This window comes from Phacochoerus africanus, chromosome 7 (assembly GCF_016906955.1).
Source record: "Phacochoerus africanus isolate WHEZ1 chromosome 7, ROS_Pafr_v1, whole genome shotgun sequence".
In the NCBI taxonomy this organism is placed as follows: domain Eukaryota; kingdom Metazoa; phylum Chordata; class Mammalia; order Artiodactyla; family Suidae; genus Phacochoerus; species Phacochoerus africanus.
This window is the reverse complement of record NC_062550.1, coordinates 91,306,778-91,323,536: the sequence shown is the minus strand read 5'-3', so window position 1 is coordinate 91,323,536 and position 16,759 is coordinate 91,306,778. Positions and strand designations below refer to the sequence as shown.

Genomic DNA, 16,759 nt, shown 5'->3' with positions numbered 1-16,759 from the left:
ACACCACAGCTCACGGCACTGCCGGATCCTTAACCCACTGAGCAAGGCCAGGGATTGAGTCTGTGTCCTCATGGATGCTAGTCAGATTCGCTTCCCCTGAGCCACGATGGGCACTCCCCAGCATGATCTCTTAGGATCACCTCCAATGCTTGTCCTGGGTCTCCCACCCCAGCATGTGCCGCCACTGCCTATTGCCTCCGTCAAACCCTGGACATGGTTCTGCCTCTCCCCTCCCCCTCCCTTACCACATTTCACCCGACCGGGAACTCCTCCCGCTTCTCCTCTTCAGTGTCTCTGGCTCCCCTCCACCGCCCTGCCTCGCCCAAACCACTGTCGGCTCTGACCAGGGTTCCGGCATCGCGTCTCCTCCTCGCCTCCATTCCAACCTGTTCCTTGACCCCGATCCGGCCGTGCATCCCTTCCCCCCCTCTCCGTGGCTGAAAACCACTGAAAGCCTTACCATTGCCCTTCGGACGAATTCTCAACTCTGGACCAGGATCTAGTCCTTGCCGGCCTCTTTGTTTGCCTCTCTCTTGGCTGCCCACGGTTTCACCTGCTCCACCTCCTGCACCATAAACCAGCCACAGGAAACGGCTTTTCGTGACCTAGGCTTCCGTGGCTCTTACCTGTTGCTCCTCTAATCTGAACACTCCCCTGCGGCTGGTTCTACCTCCCCTGCACGTTTCATCCTAGCGACCCCTTCTCTGAGACCCTCCCCAGACCTCTCCAAGAGAGGGTTACAGCCCCTCCTTGTCCTTGGCCCACGTTATTAAAATCGCCCTGTGATCCCTACTGGCCTGCACCTGCGCTGAGCACGGCACCCGCGTCTTCTTACTCAGCCCACCCCCCCGGGGGGCTAGCACAGCGCCTGGCATACAGATGGTTTTAGAAAGTACATGTTTGTTGGAAGTTTGCGGGATGAATGTGAACGGGTTGGTCAAAAGACACTTTGGGCTGTAGGGAGTGGCTGGTGCATTGACTCCATAGAGGTCCACACCCAGCGTGAGCTAATCAAGTTTGGAAGAGTGAGGAGGATTCCGAGATCAGAAAGGAACGCTCCCTGGGGCACATCGTCTGCCCTGTCCTCAGAGCACCCCCCCCGGCCCCCCCAACTAAATGCTCCTCCACGGGAGCCAGCTGCTGATGAGGGGGTCTCCTCCCTGCCCTGCTGGGGGCATCGCAGCCTCCTGGGGCTGCAGTGTAATGTCAAGTATCAGTCACCTTTCAGCCTGGGGTACTGTGTGTGCATGTGCACATGTGTGTGTGTGTGTGTGTGTGTGTGTGTGGTGTGAAAAGTTGTCAGGTTGAGAAGTCTCCTTTAATGCATGTTTCCACTTTGCCTTCTTATGAGAGCCTTACCTCTTCTTGGTTCTCGTGGAACGATCCAGCCCAAACTTCATCTGGAGAAAAGCCAAGTTCAAGAAGATCATCTCACATTGTACAAATGACTCCACAGTTCTCAAGTTTGCTTCCTTCACTCATGTGCTTTCACTGAGGGCAGTTGCACTCCAGATACCTTTCTTGTGCTTTTATGATGCTGTAATAATCAGATTTTCCTACCAGTATTACATGTTCTATTCTAATTCATACGATTCATTAAATGTTCCGTTTTAGCAAATGTTTGAAGACACGAGTAAGCATGTGTGTGTAAGAATGGTTTTTCAAGTAGCATGCTGGCTAATTTTCAGATGGATGTGCACTTTACCCATCTGGGGCTTCTGCTTATGACAGGTAGTCGGCGAGAAAGCTGAACAATAGGGTGCTGTTTGTTTTTGCAGGAAGAGCCGCTTGATGGTCCTTTATTGATTTGTTGTTGCTGTGGGTGAAACCTCTCTCTCTCCCCATTCTGCTCAGCTCGGGGCGGAACTGGGAGCGCAGGCAGTCAGTCACCTTGAAGAAGTGAGTGATGAGGGCATCGCTGCCATGGCAACAGCCCGATGCGCTGCCGTCCTCCTGCCCACCACTGCCTACATGCTGAGGTGAGCTTGCTTCTCACCCTCATGCAAGAGCTGCGATTACGAGCTGTGAAGACCCAGACTCCCGAGACGCCCCCGTGTTACTTCATCACCCTTACAGCCCTTCAACCTGCAGCTCCCGAACACCCAGCTCCTGAGAGATGCCTCTTCTAGGGTGATGTTTCCCATGACTTACCCCGAGGGAAGAGCTTAGACCCAACTTGTGTCTGAGGGATGGGATTATCGGGGCGAGTGGATTTTCTTTTTCTTTTTTTTTGTCTTTTTTTTTTTTGGTTGTTGTTGTTGTTGTTGCTATTTCTTGGGCCGCTCCCACGGCATATGGAGGTTCCCAGGCTAGGGGTCGAATCGGAGCTGTCGCCTCTGGCCTACGCCAGAGACACAGCAACGCGGGATCCGAGCCGCATCTGCAACCTACACCACAGCTCATGGCAACGCCAGATCCCCAACCCACTGAGCAAGGGCAGGGACCGAACCCGCAACCTCATGGTTCCTAGTCGGATTCGTTAACCACTGCGCCACAACGGGAACTCCCAGATTTTCTTTTTCTTTCTTCTTTGTTTTTGGAATTTTCCAACTGAAAAAATCCATGTGTATTGCTTTTATAATTAGAAAACAGTGGTACACTTTAAAACTAGGCGTAAGCTGCTCGGGATATTTCACAGCATTCCGAATTTGAATGAGCTACTTTCTAAGAGGATGCAGGTGCGAACTATAATTCTCATAAACCACGGGCATGGGAAGAAAGAGGAGAGGTCTAAGGAGAGTTTGTGGCATCTCCCCAGGGATTTTGCTGTGTGCCCTTCGTGGATCACGTCCACGTGGCCCGATGTTTATGGCTGCCATTGCCCCAGTGCTACCAACCGTGAGACCTCAGGTCTCCTGACTCATTGGACCACTTCCGTGACCACCATCAAGTTTGTGGTTAGAAGGGCCAGCAGTTAGGAGGCAGTTTATTTCCTCTTTTTTCTGTTTTTCTTTATTTTATTTTTTATTTTTTTTGCCTTTTAGGGCCACACCTGCAGCATATGGAAATTCCCAGGCTAGAGGTCGAATGGGAGCCCCAGCTGCCAGCCTGCACCACAGCCACAGCATTGCAGGTTCCGAGCCCATTTGCGACCTACACCACAGCTCACAGCAGCACTGGATCCCTGACCCACTGAGCAAGGCCAGGGATCAAACCCACATCCTCATGGATCCTGATTGGGTTCATTACCACTGAACCAGGATGGGAACTCCTATTTCCTCTTAGGACCGGATGCCTTCTGTGTGGTTGGGGTACATGGTTTTGTTTGGAGTGGGGGATGTGACTGCAGTTATGGCCTTAGGACAGTGCCTCAGGGTGTGTTTGACAATATCCGAAGACATTCTTGGTTGTCACAACAAGGGGTGCTGCTCTCATCTAGTGGGTAGAGGCCGAGGAGGCTGCTCGACGTCCTACAGTGCACAGAACAGCCCCCTAGAACAAAAAATCACCGGCAGTGGTAGAAATGCATCCTGTGCATTTAAGGAACAAGATTGAGGCCAGAGAGGCTTGAGCAAGGAGGAGAGGCAGGAGATGAGGCCAGAAGGAGGCACAGCTCTTGAAAGGCCAAGTTCATGGTGCAGACAGAAAGCCCCGGGGAAGCCGCTGAGTGTTGGTAAAAGCACAGAGACATGATCTAACTGATTTTTCTAAGGGATGCCTCTGGCTGCTAGCTAGAGAACGTATTTGAGGGGGCTGGAGGGCAGAAGCAGCAAAGCCAGTTAGGATGATTTCACAGATGTCCCGGCAAGAGATGATGGTGAGTTGGCGGAGGGGTAGGAAAATGCGCCGGATTCTGGATATGGTTTTAAGATGGAGCTGACAAGATTTTCTGATGGGTCGGATGTGACTGTGAGAGATGCCTCAAGGATGACTGAGGTTCTCGTGCCTGGCACGTGGTTTTCACTTGAGGGATGGTTTTAGGATGGAAGTTAATCTACAATGCATTGTGTAAACCTCATTGTTTGGTTATACTTGGGAGGAGAAAACCGTTTACTACAGTTGAAAATAGTGTTATGTTGTCTTTTTCTTCCTTTGTAAGAATCTCTGAATATATTTTAAGATGGTCGTGATAATTCCAGATTAAAGAAGTTAATCGTAGCCCAGTGATGTCAAAAGCAGGATGCTAAAAATCAGGAGTCCTGGGGTTTTGACTGACTCCACCGCTAATCACTTAACCTTGAGTTTCTGTTTCTTCTTCCAGAACCCAAAGGGCATGGCTAGCTTCAGTCTGCTTCCATTCTGCACTTCTACTCTGCCAACGCTCCACTTTTAGAGACTGACATGGTTTTTTTTCCCTTTCCCTAGACTGAAGCAGCCTCGAGCCAGGAAGATGTTAGACGAAGGGGTAATAGTCGCTCTGGGCAGCGATTTCAACCCTAATGCATATTGTTTTTCAATGGTAATTATTTTTAATGTGCCTTTCGGAGCAGACGACGAAACTTCTACCAAGCGTATAATGTAAAAAGATTTCACTCACTTTTAAAATGTATTAAAGATCCAAAAATATTTTCCTGTCCAACAAGAAGAAAAGTATAGACACCAGTATAATTGGCTATTTCTGTTTTAAAAATATTTTTTCTTTTTATTTTCTGTCTTCTTAGGGCTGCCCCTGTGGCATATGGAGGTTCCCAGGCTAGGGGTCGAATCGGAGCTGTAGCTGCCGGCCTATGCCACAGCCACAGCAATGCAGGATCCGAGCTGTGTCTGCAGCCTACACCACAGCTCATGGCAATGCCAGATCCTTAACCCACTGAGCAAGGCCAGGGATTGAACCCACATCCTCACGGATACTAGTCGCGTTTGTTCCTGCTGAGCCACAACGGGGACTCCTAATTAGCCATTTCTATGCCACTCGAATGCCTCCAGCCTTAGAGAAAGAAGGTTCTGTGATTCTTCGAGGCAGCCTGGGACATTGTGGTTCTGCAGTAACCTCTTTCCCCTCTCAGAATTGCGTAAACTCAAAGAAGTTTTTTTTAGTAAGTTTTAGCAATTAAGTGTGAAAGTGAACAAGGTGCAAATAAAAATTAAATACATATGGGGGTGGGAGGGTAAGTACCATCTATAATAAATCTTTTCCAAGGCATAAGAATCTTTACGGGAAAATTTAGTCATTACTAATTCAGCCGGTTCCACTTAAATGTTTAATTATCATTATTTGTTGTGCTGTGTTGAGAAACGTCCTAGGTGGCAGCTGGCATTTTGCCACTGGTCTCCAATGCTCTTCTCTCCCCTTCGCAGCCCATGGTCATGCATCTGGCCTGTGTGAACATGAGAATGTCCATGCCTGAGGCCCTGGCCGCGGCCACCATCAATGCCGCCTATGCCCTGGGAAAGTCTCACACTCACGGATCTTTGGAAATTGGCAAACAGGGCGATCTCATCATCATTAATTCATCCAGGTGCGTGTTCTCCCCGCTGAGCCATTGCGCTGTGTGCCCCCCGTGATACGGACCCCGGCTTTACCCACTCTCCCCTGCTTCGTCGTGTCGGGCTCTGTGTAAGCACAGAAGCTGCCCCGGCTTCTCAGTGTCACCCCTTTCTCCCCCTCCCCCATTTTGTAAAGTTTGGTTGCAGCACATTGAGTGACAACGTTGTGATGGTTTCTGCTGCACAACCAAGGGGTTCTGTGACACAGCTAGTGTCGCCCCTTTCCGAGCAAAGTCACCCGGAAGGTGACCAGCTTTTCTGGTCTCTCCGTCCGTCTTCTGTCGTTCACGGATCTCCAGGTTTCTGCTCTGTTTACCTGGACTTCGGAGTGTGCCCTCTGGCATGTGGTTTTGTTTTTCTTCTCGGATTCTGACCTTTTCTGCTTGCCCTGGGCCACGCAGGTCCCCCCTCTGGCTCGTCACCCTGGTTCTGAGTCTTTGCCTGTCTGACTTCTCATTCCTCCTGGGTCCCAAAGGCCTTGCGTCAGTTTTCCTGCACCTGGTTTTGTATGAGTCACCCACTGTGTGCGGCTGCCTCCTGGGCCTCTGACGCAACACTTTGAGTCTTGTCATTCTAAATCTTCCAGTTGTGAATCCTATGGGGTCTGGACCCTCGCAAGCCTCTCCCAGCCCTTGGACACTGTGTTCAGCTGAAGGGAGAGCTTCCATAGCTCTGCTCTCCAGGGTCATAAGCCACTGTCCCTATTGAAAGTAATGCTGATGTGACCATTTGCGCGTCACTTCATTGAATCAAAGATTTTGAGATCAAATACTTTAATCATATCGGTAAACGCTATTTGATTTAGCACATAGACTAATGATCATCTTGCTCTGCCGTTTTAAAAAGCCCACGTATGAATGACTAAGTGCAGAGACATTTTCAGAGAATGTATTTTGAAAGTAATAGTTGTTGACAAATGAATCGTTTGGACGTGTATGCATTAAAGTCATGTTTGATTTCTTTCTAGATGGGAGCATTTGATTTACCAGTTTGGAGGCCATCATGAATTAATCGAATATGTTATAGTTAAAGGAAAAGTCGTCTATAAAAAACAATAGGTCTGTAAAGAAAGAGCAGACTCTTTGACTATATAGAAAGTCCATAGTTACATTGCAAGTTGGAATACCTTCGCGGTTTACCAGGATGGTGTTACTTAAATATGTTTCAGTGTTTTGTTAACCCACTTGAAAAACTCAAGGGATTCACTTGTCTTAACATGTGCACCCGGACCTATAAACAAGTAAACCATTTGTGAGGATAATCTCAAAACATGCAACCCCTTCACAGGGAATCATTGCAAATATTCCAAAGATGAATAAAATGACGGCATATCACAGACATGCCTTTGTGGGGAAAAGCAGATCGGCCAATAGGTTGACACAGCATAAAAGTCTCATTTAGGGCGTGCCCACTGTGGCTCAGCAGAAACCAATCTGACTAGTATCCACGAGGACGCAGGTTCGATCTCTGGCCTCGTTCAGTGGGTTAAGGATCCAGCGTTGCCATGAGCTGTGGTGTAGGTCTTGGACGTGGCTTGGATTCCGCATTTCTGTGGCTCTGGTGTAGGTTGACAGCTATAGCTCTGATTCGACTCTTAGCCTGGGAACATCCATGTGCCGCAGGTGCGGCCCTAAAAAGACAAAAGACAAAAAAAAAATTCCTATTTTGTTTCTACTTTTCAAATTTTAGTTCTTGGAGTTCCCTGGTAGCTCAGTGGCTTAAGGATCTGGTGGTGTTGCTGCTGTGGCTCAGGTTGGATCCCCAGCCCAGGAATTTCTGCATGATGCGAGCATGGCCAAAACCAAGCAAACAAATTTCAGTTCTTTTTTTTTTTTTTTTTTGGTTGTTGTTGTTGTTGTTACTATTTCTTGGGCCGCTCCCGCGGCATATGGAGGTTCCCAGGCTAGGGGTCCAATCGGAGCTGTAGCCACCGGCCTACGCCAGAGCCACAGCAACGCAGGATCCGAGCCGCGTCTGCAACCTACACCACAGCTCACGACAACGCCGGATCCTTAACCCACTGAGCAAGGGCAGGGACCGAACCCGCAACCTCATGGTTCCTAGTCGGATTCGCTAACCACTGCGCCACGACGGGAACTACTCTTTTGTCTTTTTAGGGCTGCACCCATGGCATATGGAGGTTCCCAGGCTAAGGGACCGATTGGAGCGGCAGCTGCCAGCCTACCCCACAGCCACAGCCATAGCAATGCGGCATCCAAGCCGAGTCTGCCACCTACACCGCAGCTCATGGCAACACCGGATCCTTAACCCACTGAGCCAGGCCAGGGATCGAACCCGAGTCCTCATGGATGCTAGTCAGATTCATTTCCACTGAGTTATGATAGGTGCTCCGAGAGAAAGCATTTTCTTGAAGCCTCCCATCAAATTCTCTGTCTCACTGGCAACCTCTGCTGTCTCTTGGACTAATCGCCCAGGAAAGGGAACAGGACACCTTCGAGATGAACCAGGCCTGCTCCTGCAGCTGCCCCTGCACCAAGCCTGCACCTTATGTGTTTCCTCTAGCTCTTATTTGGTTTTGTTTTTTGGTATAATTTCAGTGTTTACATTAAATAAATTAAGACATTCAGCCCACATGATCCCCCAAGTGCAAAACGGTTCTGCAATGCATGCGACAATTAGAAGGTTTAATGAAGAGAGAATAATTCAGTGGCCCGATTTAGAAATGAGACACAGGTAATGACAAGTAGCTTCTTTGGAATGGTTCAGGTGATGTATGGAATTTTATGCACATGGCACGTCCTGACAATAAGAGCCCCCAAATCACACGCCCCTGTGTTCCTCTCCCAAACTGGCTTCGGCTTGACTTGTGAGTTGCTTTGGCCAACAGGCCTTTAGCAAATGTGGCACAGTGGATGCTTGTGGTTTGGGGTTTGCTCTCTGGCTGCCCTGAGGCGGCAGGTGAAGAAGCCCAGGTGAGCTCACCGGGCAGAAGTCGGGATCCTCTAACTCTTGCTGCTCCTCAGTGGGAAAGAGAGACAAAGCATGTGAGTCAATCCTAGTTCCTAAAGGCATTTTCTACAGTGTTAACATTCACTGATGAAATAGTTTAGAAATGTAATTAACTACAGTTAGGATAGCCTTTCTCAGAGTTCCCACTGTGGCTCAGTGGGTTAACTAGAGTCCATGAGGATGCAGGTTCAATCCCTGGCCTTGCTCAGTGGGTTAAAGATCCAGCGTTGCCGTGAACTGTGGTGTAGGTCACAGACATGGCTTGGATCCTGAATTGCTGTGGCTGTGGTGTAGGCTGGCAGCTGTAGCTCCGATTCGACCCCTAGCCTGGGAACCTCCATATGCTGCGGGTGTGGTCCTAAAAAAAAAAAAGACCCCCCCCCCCCCAAAAAAAGTCATGACACCATAAAACTCTTAGAAAAACAGAAGACTCTATTGTGAAATACATGCTGGACCCATGTTAGGCTGTGCCTGGGCAAGTGGGCAAGCATGTGTGTCCTTTTCTTGACCAGCCGCAGTGGTTAGAGCCATGGCTGCAGGCTCCTGCCCGTGGAGTGCCTTGCTCCTGTTTGCACTGGTGTGTGCAAAGGCACAGCCTTAGGAAGCCAGGAAGTCACATGACTCACCCTTCATCCAGGCAATTCCACTTAAGCCTTTCCGGGAGCTTCTTTATCTTCTTTGGCGGGGAGGGAACAGGTTGGGTAACGTCCTAGGGCCCCATCTGCCCTTTGTCATTAGGGCCTTGTTGGCATGATTACCGCCCCAGGGAGGGGCTGCCTGACCTCTGCACACCAGACCCCCAACCAGTGAAATGAGGGGCCTCCTCAAGGCAGGGTTATAAGAATGTGAATAGCTTCCTAACACATAGGAAGGCAGTGGTAACATGAACCCCCCACTCCAGTTCAAGCGCCTGAATTCTTTTTTTGATATTTGTAGTGACATTTGATAAATATGAAATGCACATTTTGATAAGAGCCACTCCAATAGCAATCTTTATATTCATTCCTTCACTCCTTTATGCAAACGTCTCCTATTGACCTATTGACCAATTTTTTTTTTTTTTTCTCATTTTAGGGCTGAACCCACAGCATATGGAAGTTCCCAGGCTAGGAGTCAAATCAGCTGCAGCTACTGGCCTACACCACAGCCACAGCAACACAGCCTCGTCTGCCACCTACACCACTGTTCATGGCAACACAGGATCCTTAACCCACTAAGCAAGGCCAGGGATCAAACCCACATCCTCATGGATACTAGTCGGGCTTGTTCCTCCTGAGCCACAACAGGAACTCCCTTGATTATTCTTCACTAGGGTTCAATTAATAAAGAAAGAAAGGCTTCCAAATCATGACCTAAAAAGGATTGTTTATGAAGACACAGTAAGGAACATTTGTCACATCTTGGCATGGGTCAGTCAGTCAAAGTTAACTAGTGGAGAGCTTGTCAAGCAAAAACAAAAAAAAACCCAAAAAGATTGACGAAAGTACAATGTTTTTGGAAAAGAATGCCGTCTAGATTTGAGTTCATCTGATGTTAAGAATTAAAGAACCTGGAGTTCCTGTCGTGGCTCGGTGGCTGATGAATCCGACTAGGAACCATGAGGTTGCGGGTTCGATCCCTGGCCTTACTCAGTGGGTTAAGGATCTGGTGTTGCTGTGGCTCAGGCGTAGGCCAATAGCTATAGCTCCGATTGGACCCCTGGCCTGGAAACCTCCATGTGCTGCGGGAGCGGCCCTCAAAAGGCAAAAAGGCAAAAAGACAAAAAGACAAAAAAAAAAAAAGAATTAAAGAACCATGCAGTGGTGGTTGCTCTTCTCACCCTTAAGAGTGAGTGGCCTTTTGATATGGTGAAGAAACAAGAAAACTCCTATCGTCTGAAAACACCAGGGGTGTCTCTAACCAGCTCAACAAGAACCCGGGACTAGATTTAGTAAATGTAATACTGTCACCAGCCTAACTAGAGCAGGTATTAGAGGACCTGGACTATAGAATAGATTGATCCACTAGAAAGTCCTCAGGTCTCTTCTTCAGCAAGATACTGTTTGCTTGCTTTGAAACTAAGTACCATCAGATGTGCTAAGCCACGGCGGAACGCATTAAAGATCCTCGGACTCTGGGATTTTGGGGGACTTCTTGTGCAGAAATTCCAGTGAAAATGCTGTTGGAGAGACAGGTCTTGATTCTGGAATATGCTCCATTCTGTATTTCTCAATGTATGGTGCAGCCACTTCCCAAACCTGAGATGCAAGCACAAAACAAAGTGATGACAGCTTGGTTTGCACAAGCCATTAAACATCGGCTTCATCTGAAGTCGCATTATCTCTACCTGACTAGATACAGAGCAGCTGTTTGTGTGGTTTTTTTTTCTTCTGTTTTTATAAGAAGCCATTTGACACATGACCTGTGTCAACTGGTCTTTGGTTGCTTTTCAAAACACCTTTTAAAACACAAAGTCCAAAACTTTTCTAATGTTAGCACAAAGGGTTTCAGCTGCTTACTCTTCTAAAGCCAAACAAGCCAGGGAACAAACAAAACCTCAGGAATTCAGTGTGGATAGAATTAAGGAAAGTTTCCCCGGGGCGGGCCTGTGTGTTTTCTAAGGCAAGCCCTCAATGATAAGAGGATTTCCTCTTGCTCTGTTTCCAGGACACAGGTGCTCTGTTCTTTGGACCTTTGCTACTCAGAGCGTGGCCTCTGGACCAGCAGCATCAGCGTCCCCCTGGGACGAGCCAGGATGTCAGCCCCACTGCAGGCCCAGCGACTCCGCATCTGCCTTTTAGCAAGATCCCCAGAGATTCACGTGCACTTGACCGTTGGGGCAGCACTGCTTCTCACCCTTGCTTAGTGTTTCCCTCCACCCCCCAACCTATTCTCTTTCCAGCATAACATCTTCTCACATGAAGGCCCAGTTTTTGATGTATAGCTGCTGCTTTTCTGATTGCTGCTGACAGTGGAAGGAGCATTCCCTATTTTTTTTTGTATTACCTTCGAAAACATATTCTTTCAAAAGCGAACCTTCTGGAAAAGATATCTGTACCCTTATGTTCATTGCAGTGTTATCTGCAATGGCCAAGACACAGAAACAATGTCAGTGTCCATCAGTGGCTAGATGGATAAAGAAATTGTGAGATACACACACATATATATGCAGTGGAATATTAGTCAGCCATAAAAAAGAAGGGACTCTTGCCATTTGCAACAACACGGTTGGACCTTGAGGGCATCATGTTAAGTGAAGTACGTCAAGCAGAGGAAGACAAATATCTCAGATGAGGATTCATAGACACAGAGAACAGACTGGTGGTTGCCTGAGGCAGAGGGTGAGGGGAGTGAGTGAAGAAGGAGGTGAAGGTAGTCAGAGGGTGCAAACTTCCACTTGTAAAATAAATAAATCCCAGAGCTGCAATGCATCACTGGGTGATGATGTTAATAATACTGCATATTGTAGATTTGGAAAGTTGCTAAGAGAATAGATCTCAAAAGTTCTTAGTGCAAGAAAAAAAGCATAACTAAGCATGGCGATGGATATTAACTGCACTAACTGGGGTGACCATTTCACAGCATATAAATATCAGATCATTAGGTTGTACACCTGAAGCTAATGTAATGATCTATGTCAATCACGTTTCAATTTCAAAAAAGGCTGATCTCACCCCTCTCTCCTAGCACCAAAGTTGGCAGCAAGTAAGGGCTTTCCCCTCAAGGGTGCAGGGAATACTTAGGATGACAGGGGTGAGGGTCAAAAGAAAAAAAAAATCATGCCCCAAGAACAGAGCAGCGCTTTCAGGGGAGATCAAGCAAATCTAGGGAGCATGATACCTACACATTACTACAAAAGGCTTAAAGCACTTTAATTTTTTTTTTTTGGTCTTTTTAGGGCTGCTCCCTTGGCATATGAAGGTTCTCAGGCTAGGGGTTTGAATCTGAGCCGTAGCTGCCAGTCTACACCACAGCCACAGCAACGTGGGATCCAACCACGTCTGCGACCTACACCACAGCTCATGGCAACACTGGATCCTTAACCCACTGAGTGAGGCCAGGGATCGAACCTGCGTGCTCCCTCGTGGAAACTAGTTGGGTTTGTTACCACTGAGTCACACCAGGACCTCCTCGAAAATATATTTTAAAAATGAGTCCACATGCTCGCCATCTGCCCCTATTAGGAGAGTCCATTGTCAGTGCAGCCAGAGGAAAGAGGCGGTGAAGAGAAGAAACCATATCTCGCCCCCGGTGGTGGGCAGGACACACCAGTGCACTGGACACACCCCAGTGCCTTTTGTATAAGAACCTGGGATGTGTTTTCTCTTCAGGCCCACTCAGTCATTAGACCAGGCGCTGGTGGTGGTGACAGTATTACAGAAGAGAAAGTAATACTGAATAAAAGAGCATCTTTTTGGCGGGGAGGAAAGTGGAATTCATCTTATTTTCTCCCCATGAAAACTTGCCCCCAAATTCCATTTAGAATTCATTTCAGCTTCTGATCCTTCGATGGCCAATGTTTGGGTGCAACACGGGACACTCAGGAGCTTATCAAGTAGCTTCTTGAGAAGAGCCAGGAACCAAAAGAAGGCAATCTCTCCCCCCTCCCCACGCCCTCTCTGCTTCCCCACGACAACCTCACACTAAGAAAGAAGCCAAGGAGCCAGCTTACCTTCTGCTCTAGGAGGAGCCTGTGCGCCGCCTCGATGTCCGGGGCCATGAAGCGGTCTTTAATCCAGGGCCTACAGAGAAAGCGCATCAAACCATCAGCCAACGTTAACCGCTGCCCGAGTTCACAGGTTTGAAAGGGCGTCACTTTGCAGGGGCCTGTGTGACTTTACCTGACGACAGAGCGCACCAGGTCATAGACCTTCTCCAGGGGAGTGGTGGTTTTCAAGGGGCGCAGAAACTCTATGCCCTGGCAGGCGGCAAGAAGCTCGATGGCCAGCACTGAAACAAGGAGGGAGGCAGGTGGCTGGTTACAGTCTGACTTCAGGCTCCAGGAGCACGGACCCCTCGCGAGCTGATGGCCATCGCCTGCCAACTAACAGGTGGTTGGTTCTCAGGCCATTGGCGGAATGAAACTGCCCTGGTATTTGGTTACCATTTCAAATCTGCTTTTCTAACCCCTTGGCTGCATCTTTAATGGTAAGAAGGGGAGGCTCTCAGGTAAATGTCTCAGCTTTCCCCTTCCGATCAAGAAGGATGACCTGCTTCCTATTTCCACCTTTGTGTAAATTTCAATTTGTTTTCAGTCTTGCTGTTCCCTAGGTCCTGAAATACTACTACCTGGCGCAGTAAAGGATTGAAGGAGCCAGTGAATGTGCAGAAGAGTCTTTGGTTACCCTGAGACTAACTCTCTAATGTCTGCTTCAGACCTTCAAAGGCTCCCAAATCCACCAAAACTGAAATTCTAGAATTTGATATCTTGCCAGCTTTATGTTTCTTGATAAGACAATCTTGGCACTGTCTTTTCCTAGCTACAAACTCTTATGGTATGTATCATACCTTGCAACCACTTCTGAGTAATGAAATCTACAAATCTCTGTATTTGATACAGTTTAATGAATTTTTTTTTTTACAGAAATATAATTCAAAAGTAAAGCACTTTGGATGCCATTATTTGCCAAGAAAATACTTTAGAAGCTTAAAGTTGAGCAGGCCGCTCAAAGCAGTTAACTGAAAGGAAGTATTAAAAACACTCGACTTCTAGGAGTTCCCCTGTCGTGCAGTGGGGTAAAGATCTGACATTATCCTTGCAGTGGCTTGGATTGCTGCTGTGATGCAAGTTCAATCCTTGGCCCAGGCACTTCCACACACCAAGGCATGGCCAAAAACAAACCAACCAACAAAAAACAGCAAAACAAAAAAAGAACAACAACACCCCACCCCCCCAATTTGACTTTTTATCCTAAAATTTAGGAAGCATGTTACAAACTGCTGAGTACAGCCAGGTCACAAGGAGAAACGATAAAGCTACTGAATCCATTCTGGACCCGGAAGAAATGTCATACCTTCTAGGCCAGTCCCCTCCCTTTACATGTAAGCAACTGGGAACTTGGTGAAGTCAAACATCTCATGAACTAAGTGCTTACACTTCTTTTGCGGAGCCGGAACTCGGGATCAGAACTGGGTGATGGTTCCCACTTCCTCCCCTACCCGTATGGCGCAAACCCGGCCTCTTGGTTGGAGAACATGAGCAGGGAAAGTGGCAGATTTTGCTCCTGCATATAACAGGCAGCTTCTTGGGTGAGTTTGCAAGATAAACGTGCAACACGTCAGGAAGCCCTTAGGTCGCCACCTCCGCAGCGTTTTGTTGAAGGCTCTTGGTTGCTATCCACAACCATCACTTCTCCCTCATGCCATCACTTGGGATTTAAAAACCATGTACTTCATTGTTACAAATGCAAAGGGTGCCATGTGCCTCGATTTACCTGGATTTTTATGATTCTCATTTATTTCGAAATAAGCTGATGTTCAGTGGCCGAATAACCACCTTCCCCCAGACACGAAATACACTTAAAATATCCTAAGAGGCATGGAAATACCTTCAGGTTTCACATGAATATTTTCTTCACCTCAACAGAGTATGATTCATATGAACTAAAACCATCCTGAGCAAGTGAGTATCAGTTCCACTTCAAAATATTGCAGGAATGTTCTCCAGGTTTTAAAAATGGATGCCATTCGTTTTATTGACATCTGAGGCTAATTTCTACCTGTGTTCCTTTCACTAAGAACAGACTGTGGAGTTCCCGTCGTGGCTCAGCGGTAATGGACCCAGCTGGTATCCATGAGGACTTGAGTTCAATCCCTGGCCTTGCTCAGTGAGTTAAGGATCCGGCGTTGCCGTGAGCTGTGGTGCCAGCGTTGTTGTGGCTGCAGTGTAAGCTGGCATCTGCAGCTCTGATTCGACTCCTGGCCTGGGAGCTTCCATGTGCCCAAGATGCAGCCCTAAAAAGACAAAAAAAAAAAAAAAGAACAGACTGCTTTTCCTGACCTAGCATCCTCGTCCCTCTCCCCTCCCACCCCCTGGGCCTTGAGATGTCTGTGCTTGTTTCTTGGGCTTCAGATCTTACTCCAGATCTCTGATGCCCTGAGCTTCTTAAGCTGGGGAGCTCCCTGGTGGCTCAGTGGGTTAAGGATCCAGCATTGTCACTGCTGTGGTGTGGGTTCGATCCCTGGCCTGGGGAACTTACAAATACGGGGAAAAAAAAAAAAGCTGCCCCTTTGATAAGGTTTCCGTCCTTCCGCCAGGGGCTGTTACATTTCAGGTGCTCTTTTCCCCTGAATGCAAAGTGCCTGTCCCTGGTTTTCTCTCCTGACCTCCTGCAGGGGTCAGCTGCCTTCTCGCAGAGCACCAACCTTCATCCATCCCAGCTCTTCCCCCCCACCCCCAGCTTCTTCTTTTTTTGTCTTTCTGTCTTTTCTAGGGCTATATATGGAGGTTCCCAGGCTAGGGGTAGAATTGGAGCTGTAGCTGCAGGCCTACACCACAGCCACAGCAACACGGGATCCAATGCGGGATCCTTAACCCACTGAACAAGGCCAAGGATTGAACCCACAACCTCATGGTTCCTAGTCGGATTTGTTAACCAATGCGCCACGACGGGAACTCCCCGGTTCTTTCCCGAAGGTGGGCATCTGTGCTTGGATGTCTTGTATCTTCACCCCCAACACATCCCAGAGCTACTGAGTTTGTGCACACCCTCCCCTTCCTTACAAAACTCATACTGCTCCGCTCCCCCCAGGTAGATGGCTCTATTTGTTGTTTAAGCCATAATCTTAAATACTCCTTGGAAATGCCTTTTCTCTTCCCTCTGACTAGGTCAGGTGCAGCGACAGCCTCCTGGAACGCTCTGCTTTAGTCCAGATTTTGTTTGGTGCTACCAAGAGTTGCCCCGTTGCTGCTCAATGTTCTTCTCTCTGGTTAGACACTAATTTCCAAGAGGGCAGAGAGAAAGAACATTTTATTCCACTGTTTCATCCACTGTGCTCAAGTGACGCATGTCTTTCCACCCCAACCAGGCCGGACAGAGAAGGAGAGAGTGAAAGGGAAGGGGTTCAAGGTTTCTTTTTGAGATGATGAAATGTTCTAAAGTCGATTGCAGCACGGACTCCCAACTCAGGGTGTATTCACAACGCTACCAAACCCGACGTCCCTGCACCATCTCAGTGGGTTGAATTGTATGGTATATGAATTCTATCTCAACAGAGCAGTTTCCCAAAAAAGAATACTCCCCTCTTTCGCATTTATCTTACAAGATGGATATTCTTTTGTCAGCCAGCTGCCTCCCCTAAATTGCAAACATTTAGCAGAGAACAATGCCTCGAGAAGGCCATTTCTCTTTAAAACATAATCAAGCGCCGATTAAGGAGGCAG

General features: G+C 48.0%; 2 protein-coding genes across 3 annotated transcripts in view; one reads left to right on the top strand and one right to left on the bottom strand.

Moving 5' to 3' along the window:
- AMDHD1 (amidohydrolase domain containing 1) overlaps window positions 1-11,524 on the top strand; it is a 22,918-nt gene extending 11,394 nt beyond the window's left edge. Inside the window, exons 6-10 of one of the 2 annotated variants that reach the window (XM_047788240.1) lie at window positions 1,855-1,979; window positions 4,306-4,399; window positions 5,239-5,399; window positions 6,395-6,485; window positions 11,044-11,524. In XM_047788240.1, coding sequence (XP_047644196.1) covers window positions 1,855-1,979; window positions 4,306-4,399; window positions 5,239-5,399; window positions 6,395-6,485 — 471 coding nt within the window. In that variant the 3' untranslated portion in view covers window positions 11,044-11,524. Of the gene's footprint in view, window positions 1-1,854; window positions 1,980-4,305; window positions 4,400-5,238; window positions 5,400-6,394; window positions 7,072-11,043 lie in introns of those variants that run through there. The other variant, XM_047788239.1, reaches the window with a different exon arrangement.
- HAL (histidine ammonia-lyase) overlaps window positions 10,189-16,759 on the bottom strand; it is a 24,405-nt gene continuing 17,834 nt past the window's right edge. The window contains 3 exon segments of the mRNA XM_047788241.1: window positions 10,189-10,634; window positions 13,049-13,118; window positions 13,218-13,326. Coding sequence (XP_047644197.1) covers window positions 10,494-10,634; window positions 13,049-13,118; window positions 13,218-13,326 — 320 coding nt within the window. The 3' untranslated portion in view covers window positions 10,189-10,493.